The sequence below is a fragment of the Phyllopteryx taeniolatus genome, chromosome 22 (genome assembly GCF_024500385.1).
Source record: "Phyllopteryx taeniolatus isolate TA_2022b chromosome 22, UOR_Ptae_1.2, whole genome shotgun sequence".
In the NCBI taxonomy this organism is placed as follows: domain Eukaryota; kingdom Metazoa; phylum Chordata; class Actinopteri; order Syngnathiformes; family Syngnathidae; genus Phyllopteryx; species Phyllopteryx taeniolatus.
The window spans coordinates 4,789,264-4,810,042 of NC_084523.1; the positions used below are offsets into that span (position 1 = coordinate 4,789,264).

General features: G+C 47.3%; 3 protein-coding genes across 6 annotated transcripts; 1 reads left to right on the forward strand and 2 right to left on the reverse strand.

Moving 5' to 3' along the window:
• Positions 1 to 530: 530 nt before the first annotated feature.
• On the reverse strand, positions 531 to 13,701 carry slc41a2b (solute carrier family 41 member 2b). 3 transcript variants are annotated; one of them, XM_061762774.1, is made up of 12 exons: positions 13,514 to 13,701; positions 11,899 to 12,552; positions 10,902 to 11,009; positions 9,893 to 9,964; positions 9,492 to 9,636; positions 9,201 to 9,347; positions 6,752 to 6,899; positions 6,053 to 6,170; positions 4,389 to 4,393; positions 2,975 to 3,027; positions 2,699 to 2,907; positions 531 to 1,669 (listed from the first exon to the last, which is right to left on the reverse strand). In XM_061762774.1, exons 2-12 carry the CDS (start codon positions 12,442 to 12,444, stop codon positions 1,484 to 1,486), a joined length of 1,737 nt encoding a protein of 578 aa, XP_061618758.1. In that variant the 5' UTR covers positions 12,445 to 12,552; positions 13,514 to 13,701; the 3' UTR covers positions 531 to 1,483. The 3 variants fall into 3 exon arrangements, with proteins under 3 accessions (XP_061618758.1, XP_061618757.1, XP_061618756.1); XM_061762773.1 differs by lacking the exons at positions 531 to 1,669; positions 2,699 to 2,907; positions 2,975 to 3,027 and having other exon boundaries at positions 3,341 to 5,833; positions 6,091 to 6,170; XM_061762772.1 differs by lacking the exons at positions 531 to 1,669; positions 2,699 to 2,907; positions 2,975 to 3,027 and having other exon boundaries at positions 3,341 to 6,170; positions 13,456 to 13,701.
• A 109-nt stretch (positions 13,702 to 13,810) lies between these two features.
• On the forward strand, positions 13,811 to 15,142 carry nopchap1 (NOP protein chaperone 1). Its single transcript, XM_061762779.1, has 4 exons — positions 13,811 to 14,047; positions 14,307 to 14,375; positions 14,457 to 14,590; positions 14,665 to 15,142. The coding sequence occupies exons 1-4, from the start codon at positions 13,990 to 13,992 to the stop codon at positions 14,845 to 14,847; spliced, it is 444 nt and encodes a 147-aa protein (XP_061618763.1). The 5' UTR covers positions 13,811 to 13,989; the 3' UTR covers positions 14,848 to 15,142.
• On the reverse strand, positions 15,134 to 20,110 carry rint1 (RAD50 interactor 1). Of its 2 annotated transcripts, XM_061762769.1 has the most exons (15): positions 19,766 to 20,110; positions 19,559 to 19,684; positions 19,210 to 19,325; positions 18,964 to 19,137; positions 18,541 to 18,681; positions 18,278 to 18,449; positions 18,073 to 18,183; positions 17,729 to 17,954; positions 17,532 to 17,669; positions 17,347 to 17,441; positions 16,882 to 16,986; positions 16,486 to 16,706; positions 16,214 to 16,394; positions 15,824 to 15,942; positions 15,134 to 15,472 (listed from the first exon to the last, which is right to left on the reverse strand). In XM_061762769.1, exons 1-15 carry the CDS (start codon positions 19,997 to 19,999, stop codon positions 15,253 to 15,255), a joined length of 2,379 nt encoding a protein of 792 aa, XP_061618753.1. In that variant the 5' UTR covers positions 20,000 to 20,110; the 3' UTR covers positions 15,134 to 15,252. The 2 variants fall into 2 exon arrangements, 1 of the variants encoding a protein (XP_061618753.1); XR_009786642.1 differs by lacking the exon at positions 16,214 to 16,394 and having other exon boundaries at positions 15,334 to 15,472; positions 19,766 to 20,108.
• Positions 20,111 to 20,779: the final 669 nt, after the last annotated feature.

Sequence of the window (20,779 nt, forward strand, 5' to 3'; positions counted from 1 at the left end):
ACCAGAGCTGCCCTTTGACCCCTCCTGTCTGCAGGCCTCATAAAAACATTGCGCTAATGGCCCTGAGGGTGACTGGATGACTGACAGGCAGGAGATTGGGTTTCACAGGTCCTCGTGGTTGCGTCCGGGCCAGTGCCAGATCGCTGCGGAACCCCCAAATGTCTGGCATTGTAAACAGTTGACCGTATTAAAAGCCAATTATTAGCACTGATACCAGCTTTGGGAAAACTGGCTGGCTGCATTGGAATGGAGAGAAAATACACAAAAATACACTTCTGCACCTTCAAAGATGAGTCGGACAGGCGCTTTCCCCATCCGACGCCGGAGTTCATTGCGATTCCGAGCACCTGTCGCCACCGTGTTCGCTCCGCCCGTCCATTCGCGGCTCAGCGAGGAGTCGCGCGCAAACCTTTACAGTCCATTACGGGGCACAAAAGTAATCCGGACACCTGACTGCTACAGTGACAATTTGCTTTGGAAGGCTCTCAACATAAAGCAAAAAAACAAATTTTAAATAAACTCATTCAATATTCAACTGAAAATACATTTATTTTCACAAACAAACAACAAACCCCCCAAAAAATAGCACATTAAAATGGCGTAAACACGTCACCAAATGGTGACATCTGCTACTATGTCAGCATTTGTATGCCAAAACTGACTAACTCGACAAAATGTTGCAGTACAACGAGACCTTGTCAACCACTAAATCTCAAGAGGCACGTACTGGAATCAATTACTGCTTCGTCTTCCCGTCATACAAACAAGAAACGCACTGTACAAACACAACGCGCGGACACGACTAATGACGCAAACGTACGCGTGCGCGCGACGAGCCGCCATCTTGTACTGCGTCCGCTGTAACGAGAAAAATACAATTGAGCTCCGTTGGTCCGGCGCTCGTGAATAGGACGACACTCGGGGTACATTGCAGGCCAATTCCACACAGTGGAGAAACACTTGGAACACTTTTGCTGGTGCGTAACTGTCAGCCCATCTCTTATATGTCTTTCAAAGTGTTCATGTGTCCCCGTGTGGACAAATCTCCATTGGCGTAGCCACGACAGAAAAAGTCTTTGGAACAAAACATTGACACGTTGTTTCAACCCAAAATGCCAACTTGGCAGAAAATGTCCAAAGAAGTCATCCATCTTCAAGAAATGCGTACAAGATCATGTTTTTTTTTTTTTTTGGGGGGGGGGGGGAGTTTTTCTTCTTTCGATGATTTACTGTAACGGTGGCCTTTGCCTCATCTATAAACTGCTACTGAATAAAACACGTTTCCATTTTTGTTGCCCGATTTTGATGTATAAAAGGAACTCCGACACTCCCGCACAGGCCTCCGAATGAAGTCAATCCGACGACGGACCTATGGAAGCGGGGGACCTTTAACAAAGCGCTTTGGTGCAAAAAGGTGCCAAAATCTCCGTGACGGCACATTCCCACAAGTACGTCACCCGGCCGCCCCTCGCTCGGCGAGGCGTCAGTCGCCCACGTCGCTGTCTCGGTCGCCGATGAGCCACAGGAAGTGGAAGCACAGCGCCAGCAGCGCCGTGCCCAGCAGGTCGCCCAGCGCCGTCAGGTAGGGGATGGAGAAGCTGTCGGGGTCTTTGCCGCTGCGCCACATGGAGTGCACCATCCAGTCGGCGATGCACAACAGCAGCAGAACCTGGCCGCGCCAACGACAACCGGCCACGGCCGTGAATGTTGGCCAAAAACCACAATGACCCATAAAATCATCATCATCCTTACAAATACACACTGTATATTTTTAGGCACGAGCCACCGTAAATTGTTGGTTTTTTTTCTTGTGTTACTCAAAAAACTAAACTCCACTCTTCAAAAGACGCTTGCAGGATGGAGGATTACAGTTTCAAAAGACGGAGGACCGCGAAACAAAAACAGGGAAGAGTAACAGACTGAGAGTAGCGAGACTGCTATTGCCGAGACACGCGTGAAGTTAACAGATAAGTCTATTAAAAGATAACAAGGCGTCTATAATTCAAACACGATATCCGCCAAAATGACATCGCGGTCATTTAAGGCTCCGTCGCGATGGGCTCCAACCCAGAGCGAACAAACACACTTGCGGCGCCATCTCGGCGGAGGACGCGTCAACTGCGAGAGAGGGCGGCCCGATAACATTTCATCTCATCGCTTTATATAGTATCCGTGGAAAACAACAATCTGTTAAGCGGCCGCAATGAAGCGTGACATCCCTCCGACGCGATGTGATCAAAAGTCTCACGCATTCTTCCATCTTGGATATTATTTTCTTTTTTTAACTTTTGTCGCCACTTTCTTTTTTTTTTTTTTTATATGATTGTTCATTATCGCAGCAGGGCAGGACTCAAGGAAGTGGGAAAACGTGTGGAAACACCAACAAGAAAATCTCCATTTTGACAGCTTGCTCCTTTCAAGTGGACCGTTCGCTCTTTTTGGGGTCCTCTCAAATCATGAGGACGACTTATCTGACAAGCGTTACACCACTTGGCCTATTTCTTTTGCTGCGGTTGCAAACAATAAATGTAGCGGCTTATCTGATGCCAAACTAAATCAACTTTTACTTTCGTACAGCAGCACTCCATCCACTCATCTCAACTCCATTCAAACATTGAGCCAGTTCATCCTGCACTTCCAATTCAAAGCATTCCTTATGTCACATCTACGAATACGGAAACGTAGCGGCTCCACTCACTTGCAGCAGAGCAGCGGCCAGGTAGACGGACGTGAAGATGGGCGTCAGGGTGGTGTGTCCGCTCTTCATCAGGTGAATGGTGTAGAGGAATATAAGATGCCGAGGGCACGGCGAGAGAAGGGAGAGAGCTGAGCGAGATGCTTGTTTGAGGTGATTGCGCGCTGGAGACGAGCGTAGAGCGAGCGAGGGTGTACGAGCGCGGTGAGAGGCTCGCCGAGGTAGAGACGTGCGTCACGTCCGGTAGAGCCTCGTCGGGCCACGCTGCGCAGTGGATGCGAGTGGGGTCCGGCGGAGTAAAGGGAAGAAGGGAGATACGCACCAGAATGTTGCTGGTTTCGCGCGCGACAACACACTACAAGGGAATAAGGGATGAGGGAGGGTGGAGTAGCTGCGAGGATACGAGAGCGCGCGCGCGCGACGGCTGCAGGAAAGTAGATCGTTCCGCCCCAGCGCGAAGCGAGAAGACCGATTTTTTGAGCAAAAAGCAGGTAAAATTGGAGCCCGATATGCGATATCAGGGGAAACTGTATGAGGTTAGCGATCGAAAAAAGTAGCACGCAATACAAAGCTTTAATGAACGTCTGACGAAGTCTATTGTATGTAAGATAGTTTCATCGATGCTAAAAACGATACATGAGTGCGCGCTGATTATTATTATTTTCATTTGTTTTTAAAAGAGGCAACCTTTATTTCTTACTCATATATAATGCGTTACGGTCCTTGGAAAAAATACACCTTTCAATTTCTGTGTTAGGGAGAGGAGATTCCTTATTTTTCTATCAGTTCAAGTCAGCTTCAACTTTCTTCAAACCATCCTCCCTTGTAAGAGCAGCAATTGTATTATTATTATTATTATGATTATGAAAAACACAATAGTATAGAACTACTTCTTGTTTCTACCCATTTGAGGGGGAGTTCCTCGACAACATTCGCGCTGCGGTGACAGACGCCACGTGACAATTTCATTCCAATTAATCGCGATGGAATTACTGTGAATGTGGATTGTGACATTCACACGTTGTCGTAAATGCGTCTTATAGCTCCTGGCCACGGAAAACCGTTGACCGCGCCGCTCGCGTTTGGTAAACAGCCGCGCGTAATGCAAAAATCTTGATTGTACCGCAGGGTCGCCGACCCGATTTAACGGTGATTCGACTGCTCCGCCCTCGAGCGTATCTCATTTTTGGATTGACAAAGGTTCTGTATCACGGGTATAAAGCAGGCTATGTGCACATTTCAGAGACTGCTTTTCTTTTTCTCTTCGTTGAAATTTACGACCTCCAACTCTACGAAGAGTCCACAAATCTTCAGAGGCATTTTTGTTAAGACTGTATAAAATAAATATTCAACATTTAACCACGACTGCAGCTCCCACAGAGCAGCATTTATTAATACAAACTACCTTATTCTACCTTGGACACTCAACAGAATGATTTACATCATTTCGAATATGACATTGAATTCTTTTTAAGGATCCATGTTTTTATTGGGTCACACTATTATACTAGTGTCACGATGAAACAGACCTTCATTTTATTGGGACTATTTACGCAAATGACAGACTTCAAGGTGCAGACGGGATGATAATGCAAAAAACAAACATACAAATGACCCAGCATCGTCCAGTATGAAACTTTGGATTCAGGTAAGGTTTGATGCGTCGCACGTCAAGAGCAAATTATTCCATAACATTTTCTCAGTATGATTGTCTCATATTCACAACATGCGTCATTGTTGGAAAACACTGTACGTTAGTTTGAAACTAATTTTCTCTGCGGATGTGCTACAACGTGGCCAACGATAAGCACCGCAAATGATGAACGCTATTAAAAAAATCATTTTAATTCAAAAAATAAAACACAAAAATCCAAATGGAAACATTTCAATAATCTCCCTTAATATTGTAAATTAGGTTATTATTCATCCAGCGTGAATGCACTTGGAAAAGAGGTGGAAACATCTGAATTCTTCTTGCCAGACTGGGCATTTACAAGACATTTGCATATCATTTGCAAAGCTGGCCGTTTTTGTCACAAGCTGCAGTGCGATCCAAGGTGCGCAAGCAGCGGAGGGTTGCAAACACTTCCACTTTCATGCAGGAATGCATACTAAACGAAGGCAACGGGGTTATGTTACACCTTCTAACAACTTTTACGTTAGGGTTTCAAAGATCGCAAAAATTCCTCTTTTTATTTCAGGTATGAATATCCGTTGCTTCGTCCGTTTTATTTCATCGAGCTCCTCCCTGATCAAATATCCACGCGGCGTCCTTTCGTTGCTCGTGTTGGCCGCGGCCTCGCCCGCTTCGTTCCGAATACGCGAGACGCTCGCGCGTTCCTTTTAGCTAGCCGTCGCCGACCCGGATGACCTCTCTCGGCAAAAAGCAATTTGATTAACGTTTAATTCAAAGCTCATCTCTCGTCGCGCAGCCGTGGACGCCGTCGGCTGAGCCCGTTAGCGGCCGGAAGAGGCGCCGGGACCGCACGGGACAGGAGTGAAAATAACCGTAATCTAATATTGCCAGGTTATTACTTTATGGTGATGAGCAGTTTTTGCTGCTGAGACACGAATACACTCGTGGCGTCGTTTTGCATAAAAATACGCTGGCTCGGCTCGGACTCCTGAAGGTGGGAATTTGCGTGCCCGTTCCAAGACGCGAAGGTGAGTCTGCGTACATTTTCCATCGCGCTTGCTCTAAGAGTGGCGGGGGAGCCGGAGGCCTGAGTTTCGGTGCACTTTTTTCAACATTTATAATTACCGTAACATCTCCTTGAAATTCCTTTAGCCCGTCTATGGCGTCTCGCATTACATGTCAGCCCATTATCTGACACTTTTCATCTGTCACGGCAACACGTGCCGTTTACTTTTAGCGTGGGTCAACCTGACCCGATAAGACACATGGAGCTGAAGGGCCCCCGAAAACTAAGCGCGCCAGGTGTGGAAGGACTACGCGCCTTTAAACTGCCGCGGATTTATGAAGGCGCGTTTAATGTGTACGGCGATACGGCCCTTTAGGGTGTACATTTCTTTTTACGGCTCCCTAGATGCTTTACTGTACATCGGTAAAACCGCTGCCTGGAGGCCATCGGCCCACCGCTTCCTCATCCTCCTCCTCCTTCTCCTGCAAAGGCTACGCTATAAAATGGATGACGAACAGTGAAACCCTCAAGTCGTAATAACCCGTCTTTTTATTAGTTACGTATTCAATGAACTAAGCATATTTGAATTCATTTCATTTGCTAATGAATCTATTTCAAACAAATAAACCCAAAATTGAATGATTTCAATCAATAAATACTACTTCATTATCAATTGCTTTTTGGTTCATTCCATCATTTCAAATCCATGCCAAACGCCCATTTGCGCCATCATCAAGTTCCTGTGTGACTCACCATTGATCACGGGGGTGTACACCACTATTCCGGCCAGATTGGGGTCAGACACAGTTTTGTCCAGGATGAGACCTCCGATGCTGCAGACGACAACATAATTGGATCATTTCAAAGCGGCTCTGCTGTCAAGCTGGCCTGATGTCATTGCCGCAGACGTTGCGCCTCTGCGGCTGAACGGCGCTCAAAGGACGTGACGCGGTCAGCTCGCTGGAGCGTTCGCACGTTGATGTTACCGTTGGGGGGGAGAAACACCAGCTCGCTAATAGCCATGGGTTTCTGACGGTAACGTTATTTTCTTCTTCGAGACGGTGTTTGTGTTTGCGTGTGCTTCTCTGAATGCCGGAAAGGTCACCAGCTTCGCAATACGATGAAAACTCAATTTGTTTTCGGCTCATGCCGCTCGGCAGCAATTTGCTGTTCCGGCTCATCTGTTAGATATTTTCAACTGCGCACGGGCAAAAACAAACAAACAAAAAACACAATGAAGACAAGAGCCGTGTTTAGAAAGCTCGAGGGACTCGGATAGCGTCGGTGCTTCGGCGCCGCCGCAATTTGTTTAGGTGATGAGTCATCGGGCAAACCGCGCAGTGTCACGGAAGCAGAATAACAGGAGGTTTTTTTTTCTCCACTCCTTCCCTTTTCCAGTGCGGCGGACAAATACCTGCTGATGACCATGGCCGTGATGACCGGCTCCCATCCGGAGTAGAGCAGCGTGCGGCTGGCCGGGTGCTTCGAGGAGATGACCATCCACACGGGCGTCAGACACATGAAGAAGGCACAGACCAGGGAGGACACGTACGGGTACGAATCTGGGGGAGGAAGCCCGCACGGAGTCACACGCCCCGCTACTGGAAATGGTACGAGTCACCCCGTGTCAACTTTTTGCCACAAACTTTCAGCCCTGAATCCCAATGAGGTTTTATGCTCGCATACAAGTGTCAATGTCTTGCTTGATAATTAAGCTCAAGCAACACAAACAAAGTTTTGTTTCCAGCACAATACAAGCTTTTGTTTTTTTTTTGGTTTTTAAGAATAATTGAGTGGAACACCTGCTTAAAGCCACCACCGGCTGTTTCCCAGGTGGATCTGTTTCGGTCCGACACTGAATAACGCTTACAGGGAAACAGGCCAGGATTTATTTGCGCGGTGTCGAACCGAGGGAACAGAAAGTGCTCGCTGTTCAGGCTCGCTGACTTTCGCATTTAACGAGGCACAACCTTCTGGAGGAAAGACTGCGACGACACGCTCGGTGATTATACGCTATTAATGTCTGTTGTGGCTTTCTCCCCGCTGAATATTCTCTTGCCGCCTGTATCTCCTCATAAGATTGTCCGGCGCCGTTTGCCGTCGCGCCGCCTGCCGAGCTTTGGGTGAAAATGTTTTTGAACGGTAAATAATAACCGTTCTTGGAAAAGCTGAAACGGTTACAACTGCTAAGGGGAGATTCCTTTCTTTTCAAACAGAGGTTATCAAAACATTTTACGCCAAAGTAAAAGTATTCCAGTAAAATGCATTGCAAATGCCATTTCATCTTCTGCAAAGACCGGGTGTCCCATGACTTTTGTCCAGAAAGGGTATACAACCTCCATTTTCCAGCAGTGTCTCTCAATCTCTGGATAAAGACCTCACCAGTGCAACACAGACACTATTACAGTATTATCACATGCAAATGCCGCGTTATTGACATTGTTGCACTGCCGCGGGTGCAAAATGAAAACAACCACCACCCAATTAATGTCGCTTCGGCTGCTTGGTGATCACGAAGGGCGCTTACAACATTTCTACTTTGAAAATCGCGTTGCCAATTCAAGCCAAATTCGTTGACGTGACTTCCCCCAAACAATCGCATCTTTTGTGGACAAAACTGTTTCCAGACAAAACACTCACTTGTGATTTTTCACACTCCTGCATCATTCACGCTCTTTAATTCAAACTGACCGGATGCCCGAGTCTCCCCTCGACTCAGCTGCTTTGCCTCAAAATGACGAGCATTCGTTTTGGGGTTTTTTTTGTCTTTTGTTGCAACTTTGCAGAAAATCTGCACTGAAGAACAACACGGACATTGATGAGGGAAGAGACGCGGGCCAGACAGCCTCGTTACACCCTTCTGCTGTGGAAATATGGAATCTGGAGACTGTTTCATAAATTGAGGCTCTGTTTTCTCTCAGAGGGAACATCTGCGTCTCGGAGGTAGAGCTGACGGGGAAGAGCGTTGACTGCATCCTTGTATCGCGAGCGGCTTTGGGTGTGACGTGAATTCAACGTGTGGAATGTGCCGTGAGAAGAGAGGAGGTCTGTTCTGCGAACTGGGCTTGCTCGTTTGTGCGCCGCAGAGAGGCGAGAGCGACCTCTATTGACTGACTCGGGGAGTTGCAATACACAACCACAAAAAGTCAAAAAAGTGCTATGGAAAATTGACTTTTTAACCACACGCCTACAAATATTTGGATCTCTGCCCACCCGCCAAGTGTGACATTACAACAGCTACGCAAACGTTTCGGTCACTGCCCGTTTCTGAAAATGTGACCCTTCCGCAATTGTTCAAACATTTCGGGAAAAGCGCAAAGTTTCAATGATAACGGCGCCCGCGCTGACTTCTCCGCCCACGATTAAGGACGGTGGAAGATCCAGAGCCACATGCACGGATCCCCGCCTGAATCCATCGGTGTAATTCGGACGCTCGGTGACGTGAGAGCACGCGCGTGCGTCGCGGCCACCCCTTGTCGTCACACGTGTACTGAAACCCGTGATCCTGTTCATTCGGTCTGCAGTTAAAAGCTGCAATCTCATCTGCTCTGCTATTCATTTCACTTTAAGGAAGAAAAAAAAACCAGACAATCGTCTTCCGGCAGCCAAATAATAGACAGCTTGTAGCTTTTTTCAGATTTACAAGCGCCGGCGAGAGCAGGCCATATCGCACTACCGCCGTCTCTCCTAGAGGGCGATAAAGAGTCAGCGTAGCGTGACGGCGGAGCCGCGGACCGTCAAGTCAAACGCGCTTAGTCCGTGTGAATTACGGCACCGGACTAAAAATACGCCTCCCTCAACTTCTTCTTTTTCTAATCGTGCTTCCCCGTATAGTGCTGAATATCGGGGGAAATGAGACCTACCCAGGCACTTGTAGAGGCCCTGGCTGATCCACGCCAGGATTGCCAAGGTGATGAGGTCACCGAAACTGGCGGCGATGGGCGTGGCGACGTTGTCCGGGTTGATGCCCGTCTTCTTCGAGCCCACGATCACGCCCACCATGATGAAACCTGAAACGAGGGAGCAAAGTTTTCTCCCCGCTATATCGCGATTCGCTGTACCGGCTACTCAAAACGAACCCCGTGTGTTCTTTTATTGGTTATCTGAATGATTTTACGCGCCGAGGACAGGAGGCGAGCCGCCGGCGCGTTTACCCTGCAGCGTGGAGGCGATGAAGGCCGTGGCGACGCTGCTAGAGCACAGCAGCACGGCGTGGCTCATCTGGAATTTGCCCTCTGGGATCCAGCCGAGGACCACGGCCGCCACGGCTGCCAAGAAGCCCACCACGGTGGCCTGAACCTAAACGCGCGCGCGCACAAAAAGAACAGCAAATGCTTTTAGTGTGGGCAAACAGGGATGATACAAACACGTGTCGTGGTTTGTTTATCAAAGCGCGAGTGTATTATTAACAGCGTCTCCGTCGGCAGAAGTCCCGGAAAGGATGAGTCTGGTGCAACGACGAGTACTCGTTACATAAGTCCTTGTGTCCTTTGTGTGTTTATGAGGCAGTGGAAAGTGATGTGCAAAAATATGGACCAAAAAATACATGTAATACCTGCTTGAGCGCCAGGTTGCCTATTATTAGATTCCACTTCTCTATTGGAGAATCCATCTTGCCCACGTTCACCTGTGTTGGACGCACACAACAAAAGCAAGTAACAGCTTTTCCCACATGGAACGTCTGCTCGTATACTTCTCCTTTTTAGAGCCTGCGCTTCTTGTCCTGTGGTGTGACGTGTTTTGTTCCGGGGCAAAAGGAAGGGCACATAATGAATTCCTTCTGTTTCAAATTACTTACACAGCGTTCATACCGGTACTCAAACAGCTACACGATTGCAGTTGGTTACAACTTGTACCCAACTGCAATAACAATGCACAACAGCGCTTTGTGTACTGTCAAGACACTTTTCCAGCTCACTCGACAAAGTAAATCCACTCCGCTGTCAATGTGAGGCCTTGTGCCAGGGGTTGGGGGAAAACAAACAAAAAAAAGAAGCCCGAAAGCAAACAAAGGTGGAATTCAGATGGCTACTTGTTAGCGCTTTAACAAGTAAAACAAGCAAACGAACTGAAATGTCAAACTACTTTTAACAATTAATCCATTGGCTTTCAATGCGGCGCATGTGCAATCGTTTTTCCCGCAAAGTAAATCCGTGTTCCACTAAAGGGAGCGTCCGAGTTGAGGAATGAACACACGCTGAGTATTTCACATGCTGTCATCGCTATGGCAGCACAGCCCTTAGTTGTACAAAAGCAATGAGACTTCATCATCTAATAATTAACCAATTGGGAGTTGCAAGACATTTGACCCCTTACAAGCGTTCATTTTTGGGGCGCTTTCACGAAGTTCGTGGAAAGCTCTTTTCTGTGGCCTGAGCCCCATCAAACGCCTTCCTTTTTTGTCAAGGCCGGTTGTCCAAATGCGTTTGTCTACGAAGTCTCACGAGTGCGTTTGACGACAGCTGTACGGCAAGCAAACGTAGCGAGTACACCGGCCGGAAGCCGTTTCGTCGGAATGCATTAGGCGAACACCGCGTGCGTGTCGTGCGTTCTTTTGGTCTGACCGCTGTTGAGAGGCGTGAGGCCAGAGTCATCTCCAAGTTGCCCTTGAGACCCAGCAAAGCGGGAACCAGGATGAAGATCTCCGTGATGTACCGGAACGCCTCCCAGTGCTGCGTGGGCGACACAGAGACCGGCGAGGACATTTCATTAGACTCGGCTTATCCCTGACGAGGACATCTTGTCGCACGTGAAGGACATATCGGAGGGACGGAACAGCAACGACAGCTAGTACTGCCACGCTAACACTTTCTAATCTTTCTTCCACAAACGTTGGATGTGTAAAATCAAAACCTTCCAAATCATGTACATGAGAGGGAAATGTATCATTACCGTGTGGACCTGCTAGACAACTTCAGTGAACGTCATTTGCTGGCACGACATCAATACAAGTCATTAGGGTAACAATGTGTTCTGACTTCATTCTTTAAAAAAAACAACAAGACCGTTTGCAAAGGTCCCAGCTAGAGCCCGGACATAAATCCATTTGAAATTTCGACAGGTATACAAATATCGCAACACTATTTTACAGGAATGAAGTTTACCATTTTTTTTATTGAGATGTGTTTGTTTTATACTGTTTTCTATTCCTAAATTTGGCTGAAATTCACTGAAAATAAGGCTACATTCAAATATTGCTTGCGCTTTAAAAACTTGCATTTTGTACCTAAATAATGGGGGGGGGGGGGGGGGACATACAGTAGAGACAATAAATAAAATCAAATTAAAAATTAGGTAAAAATGTTCGGAATACTTCATTTAAAAACTAATATGACTATTTTGGCTGAAAAAAAAATGAAAAATTTATATAAAATTTCTTTTTTTTTTTAATATATATATATAAATTTTACCTACTCACCTTTTGCAATCACAAAATTGTCCATTTGATTTATTTCTTTTCCCCAAAGAAAAACATTTCAGATAAATGCACTGATGCACTTCTGGTTTCTACAAACATGCGACAACTGTGGAATTATGTCGCTGTATTGCAGCTGCCGTTACCTGCACAACGTCCAGCACCATACCGGCTGATACGGTTCCAAATCCGGCCAACAGGAAAGGCACGAGGATCTGCAAAGCCATGGCGAGGGGCGACTCCTTGGGCAGAATGTGCGCAGCGGTTTGCGCCTGTTCCTGCTCCTCCTCCTCCTCCTCCTCCTCGTCGCCGTCGGCCTCGTCCCCCGACAGCCTCCTCTCGGCCAACATGGGCTCCAGTTCCGAGTAGCTCCCGTCTCTCGAGTCCGACAGGGTGACGGAGGAGCGGGAGGCGCGCTCCAGCAAGCGCCGGCCTTCCAGGTGAGGCGTTTCTTGTCTGTAGCCGTTCTGGAGCGCGCCGGTCTCGGGTTTGGCGCCGAGGTCGGCCATAGCCAGACGCTCCTCCTGGAGCTTGGCGTAGCCGGTGGGGACCATGGTTTGGAGGAGGGACGTGATACGACCGGCGGACTTCAGGGAGAGAGAACTCCGGACGCCGCCTGCGCCGCTCATGCGTACCGTCAGGCTAGAGCCCAGGGAATCCCCGATGGCTCCGCCCAGACTCTGGATGCTCATGACGAGGTCTCGCGCAGCAGCGTCTCATCTCCCACCTCCTTGTCGGAGAGCGCCCTTTAAAATGGCAACGGCGGGCCGTCTGTTTTAGGGGCTTGGAGACTCATCGGCCTGGAGAAAATTAGAGACGCAAAAATATATCCATTTCGTATCCTGTCTATCCTATCCAGAGAAGCTGGTGCCGGTCATTCACATTTCACTCAACCTAACATGCATCTGGAGAAAACCCAAAATTCTAACCCGAAACCTTACAACTGTGAGGCAGACGTGCTAACCGCTAGTGTACATATCGGAATCGGAATTCAGAATCATTTTTATTTGCCCGGTTTCAACCCAGGACCTTGCAACTGTGAGACAGAAGTAGAACTTCTGATTTATGTAGCCCTTCGTGAAACCCAAGGCCACAACACAGAACATAGGACACTTAACTTCACAATCAGTTCAACACATTATCAACCGTTTTTTTTAAATGTAATTTGAATCACTCTCATAAAGATCCATTACTTAGATTTTACTGTACTTTGGATTTTCTTGAATAAAGTCAAAATATAAATGGACAATTTACCCAAAATGACTGAACCGTTAAGGTACTTTTAATGTATATACAGTATTTACATGAACAATACGACAAGAAGGCAAATCAATGTAGCACATAAGGATGGAAATAAAAAAAATCTTCCGAATGTAAATGCAAAATCGATATGCAAGACTTGCAAGTCGACTGGGATACCCTTTGGGTCATTACAAAGGCCTAGTACACGCTCACTTTCTTAGTCACGGCTGTGCTATGAAGACAACGCCTCAATGTAGGAGCTGTTCAATGCGTTTGTTTTGCGAGTAGCCTTAAAAACAGACCAAATGTTCAACAATAAAAGTCCGTTTGCGTCGATTAGCATCGTGCTACATTAGCCGTGTAAAAGTGGGGAACGCTGGAAGGCTCGACCACCCTCCTCCTGTTCTGTAGCGATACAGAAAAACAGTAGCTAGGGGAGACATTTTAGGGCTTCAACGAACCACGTCATCGTAATTCGAGTGGTGACGATGTTCAGCGCGTCTCGGTCGGGAAGTTTACCATCGCGAAGCCGGGATACTTCATCCAAAATCGAAGAAGATGCGAGCCGAAGATGACAGTCGGCCAAACAGCCGCGTCGAGGAGCTGGACGAAGATCATCGACGACGTTGAGATGCGTTACTCGCTTCGCGTCGCCCTCATTTCATCAGACGCATATTTCTAGTGAGTCGTAGTGAGACGTCTTCGCGAACGTGAGCGGCGCTTCGACAAATGTTTTGTTGCGTTCTAAGTCATTCTAATTTAGACTTTTTTTGTAATGTTTTACTACAATTTTAGATGACATAAATTATTTCAATTACGCCGTAACAGGGTAATACATAACACGACATAGCCTTCGTTTTTTAAACTTACCGATTTTCTCCTGAACGCTAGGGGGCGCAAACATAAACGCTGTACAGTAGCTTCATGTTCCCTCTCACCCAGATGTTGTTCTGACCAAAAACACGCTAACATTTTGCAGTCGTGTTGCTTCTGCAATGGATAAAAACAACAAAACGAGTTCACGTGATTTGCTGTCATGTGGCAACGGTGGACGTAAGTTTTTTTTTTTTAAGATTAAAATGGAGGTCGGCGTTGCTTTTACGTGATTCGGGTCCAAATAAAAGACGGATGAATTAGTACGTAAATCGGAACGCGCCTTAGCTAATCCTCACAGTAAATAACTGGATTAAAACCACTTCTCGGCAATGAGCCGATGTAAAACTGTGACTGAGCGGTGACTGAGCGTGCATTCTTGTGACGACGTAAACCGAGGACTCCCTTTGATTTCAGTTTTGTCATTGTGCTGTCTCAGGTCTGGTTGAGAAGTTGCTCCTTAAATCATCAGATGGCCTCAAGACAGAAAGAATCCCACAAAGCAGCGGTGAAATTAATTGTGATCATTGCTTTAATAATACCGTCGGTAAGAAGATTCAATTCATACTTTTCTTTTTTTTCCTCAAAGTGATGGAACGGCTGCAGAGTTTCCTCCCGCAGATCGCAGAAGCCAATCAAAAGCTGAAGCGGCAGATGGAGGAAACTCCCGCGGGACATTTCAACATAGAGGACGTCGAGACGGCAGAGAAAGTGATCGAGATGGTGAGCGAAAAGCATCCCGGCTTTTGACGACATGATTTGTGCGAGGCGTTTGAATTCTTCCTCGTGGTTTCCAGGACGTCGCTCTGGTCGAGCTCAGCGGATCGGACGGCGACTCGGAGGAGGACGACGGGGAGGATTCTTCGGACTCGGAGGAGGAATCCCAGATAGTTTTAACTGAGCGCAACCTTAAACTACCGGGGCACAAAGGCAAGAAGGACATCGTCAACATTCAGGTTGTGGAGCAGCCGGAGAAATAGTTGTGTCGTCCGTACGGGAGATTTACAACTTTCTATGAAGAGGTTTGGCAGGACCTCGCTGCCTCAACTTATTTAAACTCTCCTGTACTGAAATGAAGAGCATCCAGCCCCACGGGAACAGTTTGCACTCACTCAGATCGGAGTAAAGTCATTTGCCTTAAAGGTCGGAACGGATCCGGCAACCACATCGTGTTCGTCCAATGGGGATTCTGGTTTTTCTCAATTCTCTTAGTTCATTATGAATAACAACGTATGATCTATGTAATAAAAGTGGTCCGCACACCAGTTGATGTTCCAGGGAAGAACTCTTGTATTTTCCAATGACGACAAATAGGTCAATATACATTTAGTACACCATAGAAATCTCATGTTAAATTGGGGATTGATTTCATTGGGATCAAAGTGTCACTGTCCAGGCCAGGAGGCTCTGAGGTTGAGGAGAATTAATACGTCGCAGGGGGCCAAGTAGTAAACTCCCAACTCGTTCAAGGCGGACTGCGGCGAGGGGTCGTCCTTTCCCGTCCGATCCCTCGCGTCCTCCCCCGATGAGGACTCTTTGATGAGGTTCCTCAGCAGGATAGCGGAACCCACGTTGAGGCACAAGATGATGCAGGCCTCCTTCACACTGGGAAGGCACAGGAAATGTCAGTCAAAAAATACATGAACTCTGCCTTTTTGGCAGAATGCTATATTAAAGATATACTGTAGAACACATTACATAAACAGTGTTAAATAGCTCTGGCTACAGTGTCAGTCAAAATTGTGTGTTACAACGGAACACAATTCATCACAGAGCCCCGTTTTTCATCTATTTGTGCTTCAAAGTTTTGAAAATCACGGTTGTGCAAGTTGCATACTGTATTATAATGTGGCTGTAAAAAAAGAAACAAAGATTTCCCTTATTTCCATCTCGAATGGAATCTTCTTCCTTGAGATGAATGTAAAATACACCTTTTCAGCACTTGTATACACTTACTGCTTAAAAAAGTTTTCAGGTCTTTTGCAGTAGTGACCAAAGAGAGGGAAAAGGTTTCTGATCATGTCGAATTGAAGCTGAGCTGCTCCTCCGTCGCTGAAATGATTGGACAGCACCACCTGAAACACAGAAACAAATATGGATCTAGAAAATCAACTTTTCAATATACGTAAGGCGGGCCAAAAATAGGTGTACACTTTTTACAGACGACGTGAATAATGCGCAAATAATTTCTTGTTCCCGTGACGTGGTTATTAAGTCAGTTGTGATTCTTTATCCTTTGTGAATTTTGACTTAAAAATGTCAGACCTTTTTTAAAAACACCTGGGAACCCTTTAAAATTGTCGGGGGGGGGGTGCCTTATATGGTATATCTCCTTTAAATCCTTACTTCCTGATAGAGAAAGCTGTCCAGTCTCTCTGCGAGGCCCTGCCATGCCAGCTGGAACAGAGACAGACTTAAAACCTGCTGCAGGTTCAACAGACTGTCCCTGATGCAAAGCATCATGGGACACGCAGAACTGGACAAAGACGTGGCGGACATGTCGTGCTGGGACGGATGTGAGAACCACCTGCACGGGGAAGACAACGGGGGCGATTGATGCTGAGCTAAGGCTAATGACTCACCGCTACAATAACAACAACAACAACAACAATCCACACCTGTCTCGGCAGTACGCTTTGGCTTTTTCCGTGACGTCCCTCATGATGCCGTCCAGCAGCCGGCCCGTCATGTCTCCTCGGAGTCGATCCAGCAGGGCCAGCAGGCCGTCGAACAGCGAGCTCTCCAGAGAGGCCAGACGACCCATCTCCGTGACCCCGAGGCCCCCCGCCGCCGCCTCGTCGCCTAGGGACACGGCCGCCTGCTGCAGCTGCAGGAAAAACTAAAGGAGGCGGAAAAAAGGGTCGGTTTTGGGTCAGTAGCCATTTCGGAGTCACGTCGGTCTACTTTATCTCTCCGAGGTAACATTTTCATTTCCCCTGTCTGTGTTCAACTAAACGATAAGACAGATCGACCGAAGCCATTCGTCACAATCGCACAAATCAACTGGGCCTCACCACGTTGTCTCCCCAGTCCGTCAGGATGGTGGAAATGTAGTTGACGGCGTTGAGTATGGCGCAATAGCGCGGTCCGAGCGGGCAGCGCGACTCCTCCTTCATCACCTAGAAGAAATGGAACACAAAAGTAGTCAGTCGAGCGCAAACCTCCGCCGAGGCAAAACGACGCTAATTTGGAGTAAAAGTGTCCACCTTCAAACATTATTTACTTCATGAATTCTTTAACTTTTAAAAATGACATCTCGCTGGCAGTTATTTTCATTCGTACCGTACGCAGTTAGGTCCAGATAGGAGTATTTTCACTCACGGAGGCAGAACTTCATTACCATGATATAAACTAAAGATTTATATTTATACTTACTATTTCTAAATTCCCCAGCTTAACTTCTCGTTGAAAGTGACTGGAAACTTTCTGCGCCCCTTTGCAAAACTACTCCTATACGGACGTATTGTTGACATTATTACCTGCGTGAGTCGTATACGGAAGTCATCTACCAGCTCTTTCTGCAGTTCCAGAAACTTCAGCTGTGCAGATGGACAAGGTAATTCCCGGTAGCGGTCTAAGGAGAGAAAATTTAAAAAAAAGAAAATCTAATAAACAAAAAAAATAACATTTTTTTCAGGACTCGTCCTAATGGGGTTAGGTTTACCTGTGATGACCTCGAGCAGGGTCATGAACATTTCGGCACAATCCGGGGACTTGAGCTCATCCATGTCTCGGATGTCTTTATATTGAGAGCTCCACGCTCCCTCTGCCGACAACATGGCGTCCACCTTCTCCAGCGCCGCTGCGCACACAACACAGTTAGAACGGCCCCGACCCCCGCGGGGCGATTTGCCCACCTACTCTTCTTCTCCACCGTCAGCCACTTCTGCAGGACGGCGTCATCCAGGAGCAGGTGGAGCAGGCCGGGCAGAGGCGCCGGGTACGAGTGGTTGCGCCGCAGCTCCTTCTCGAACTGCAGCACCTCCTCCACCAGGTGGCAAAAGAGGGTGTCGTCGTAGAGCAGGCGGGACGCGTCGCCCGCCACCTTCTCCTGGACTAAAGACACAAGGCCCCGACACAGCTCCGCCTGCGAGATTTTTCATTTTATTACCAGTATCTATTCCCAAGTGTTCGTATATATACATATATAAAGATTCAATACAAAGCAATATTATGTCTATAAAGGCACATTTTCTTATACACACCCTGGCATTGATGGTGGCATTGGCTCTGTCCAGGATAGGTTGTATCTTTTCCTCCATGAAGGTTGTGCTGTACCCTACCCACATAAGCACCTGAGTCAGGTACCACTCTGGCTGCAAATGCACACACACACACACACACACACAGATGCGCGCAAGGTTCCCAAACAGAATGCAACGTTTTCAAAGAAATGAGACCGCGATCAACCTTGCCGGGGGAGTTGGTCTGTCGATTGCCGTAGAAGTGATATCGGAACCTCTTGCTGAGCGGATGCAGCATGATCTGGATGGGCAGGCAGAGCGGAGAAGCTCGGGGAGAAGCAACTGGCCGGCTTTCGGCTTTGGAGGGAGGCGACGTCCTCTGAGAGATGAGGTCGTCGCTGGACGGGGGAGGGGGGGGGGGTTAAAGAATCTGAAGGGTTACCGGGTCACTTGATAGACTTGGACTGGATGTTTGCAAGTGGAGGATACGACGTCTGCAGGGCCAGCAGCTGTGTGACCAGAAGCTCCAGCTGACTGGCCAGCTCTTGCCCGTTGGCGGCGGGCGTGAGGGACTGGGTCGGAGGGGAGACGATCGGCCAGTGGAGCTGTGTCAACACCTTCTCCAAATCCCTGAGAATCACACAGGGTGAGAATGGAAATAAATGCAGACAAATTTCAGATACGCCGCCGCTCCAGTGAAGTGAACAAAATGTCTTACGTTGTTTTACGTAATGTGAAAATTCTGCTGGTTTTGGGGTGGTTTGAATGGATTTCAATTCGTATCAATGGGGAAAATGTATTAGACATACACGTGAATTTAGTTACGTGCTTCGTCACTGAAAGAATCGCGTTTCTAAGTTCAGGTACCGCTCTAGGTCCCGTTCTTGTATCGATTAAGCTGCTGGCGTTTACCCGGCCAGTCGATCCTTGATAATCTTGTGCCAGAAGTGAAGAGTTTCTCGGAGGAAGTCGCGCAGGTGAGAGCATTTGGACTGGCTCAGGCCGGCGTCCATCACGGCCATGCTCTCCACGGCCCTGATGGCCTCCCACACGCCGCTCGTCATCAGACACTGCTGGACGACGCCGCTGTGGAAACACGGCGCACGTTGAATCCGAGACGTTCTTTAAAAAACACGTGTCCGACGTTCTTTTTAGTACCTGAGCTCTTCGATGTGCTGAAGGCAACGTAGGTACTTCGTGTGTCTTTCTACGGTCTCCACTTGGCCCAGCTTCTGGCTGAGAGCATCCATCCAAGGCTGGGCGCCCTGGAGATGCTACAACAGGGAATAGGGAATGGATTATTACAAATATCTGTGGAGGAATTTGGTCAGTTGGAATCGCATGGTATAGTAAAAGTACCGTAGCTCAATTTGGGATTTCATAATTGCATCAAACTGGGGAAACTTTTGTTTCTGGGACATTGTAAATTCCCCCCAAAATTTTAAAGACACACTTTGTACAGCGACTAATACAAATACAATAAAAGCACCGCGCTACTATGTAGTACCTGTTGCAGTTTTGTGGAGATGAGTTTCTCCCTTTGCAGAAGCTCTTCCAAAGAAGAGCTGGCATCTTCGGCGGCAGACAGAGCTGCAGACACCTGGGGAGGCACTGAGCTGGATACCGTCAATACCTATGGGACACACCCGACGCATCATTTCCAACACGTCTCGTTGCAAAATCTGTTGCAAAGGCTAATTTAACGGTCACCCACCTGCTCTTCCAATCTTCTATTCTCCTCTTTTAATTTCTCCAGAAGGCTGCCGACGTTCTTCAGAGATTTCACGTCACTGCCCACCTCTTTCTCTATAAACCCCACCACATAGTCACGCATTTCGTCGGAAAGGTCCGAAAAACTCGCGTTGTCCGGACAGTCTGTTAAAACGGGACTTAAAGACTCTTCTGACACATTTTCGGCGGTGTTTTCGTCGGCTGCGGACGCCGCCATCTTGGCTCTGACAGGCAACGAACTTCCTGCCACGAAAGAGCTTCATTGCTGGGAGACGCTCGTTTTACGATTCGGCGTCCTGCGCGCGGGCGGCGATTTGGAGCAAATGAACGTGTTAACATCACCTCGCCCACCACCCGGGCTTTGAAGTTGATTAAATTTGAGAGACAGCACTGACTTCTTCCGTCGTACGCTACACGTGTTGTTTTACATGAAACAGTAAATTCTTCCCAATATTTTCCCACAATATGGAAAATGTGTTGAAGATAAATATCTTCTACGGCATGCTATTAGCCTCTTACAGCAGAGGGCGATAGAGACCAAGAAGCCCCTTCGGTTATGAACAGACTTCCGATGAATGTGATCGACATACGACGTTTCGAACGGTGCTGTTGGATAGGAGAATACATCGAAGACACGCTCAGTTACGGCTTAATTGGCTATTTTTTATTTCGATTTCTTACATTGACAAACTCGTTTTTTTTAACACAAATATTTATTGGAACTAAAAAAAAAAACGTCTGCGGCGTTAGTTGGAATTTCTGTCTGTCAAAACTTGTCATATTAAAACTGAAAACACCTATTAAATGTGTGGTCTTACAGGTGCAGCTCAACAAATCTATCATTGCATTTATTTCAGTCGTTCAAGTGGAACAATTCCTTCAAAATATGGGAAAAGCCCCACCTAATTTCTATATTAAAAGGAATTTTCATTGTTACGTAAAATTGTTTTCTTGAAATGGTGAATTTCAGGTTTCCGTTAACTGTAGGCTCTGATTA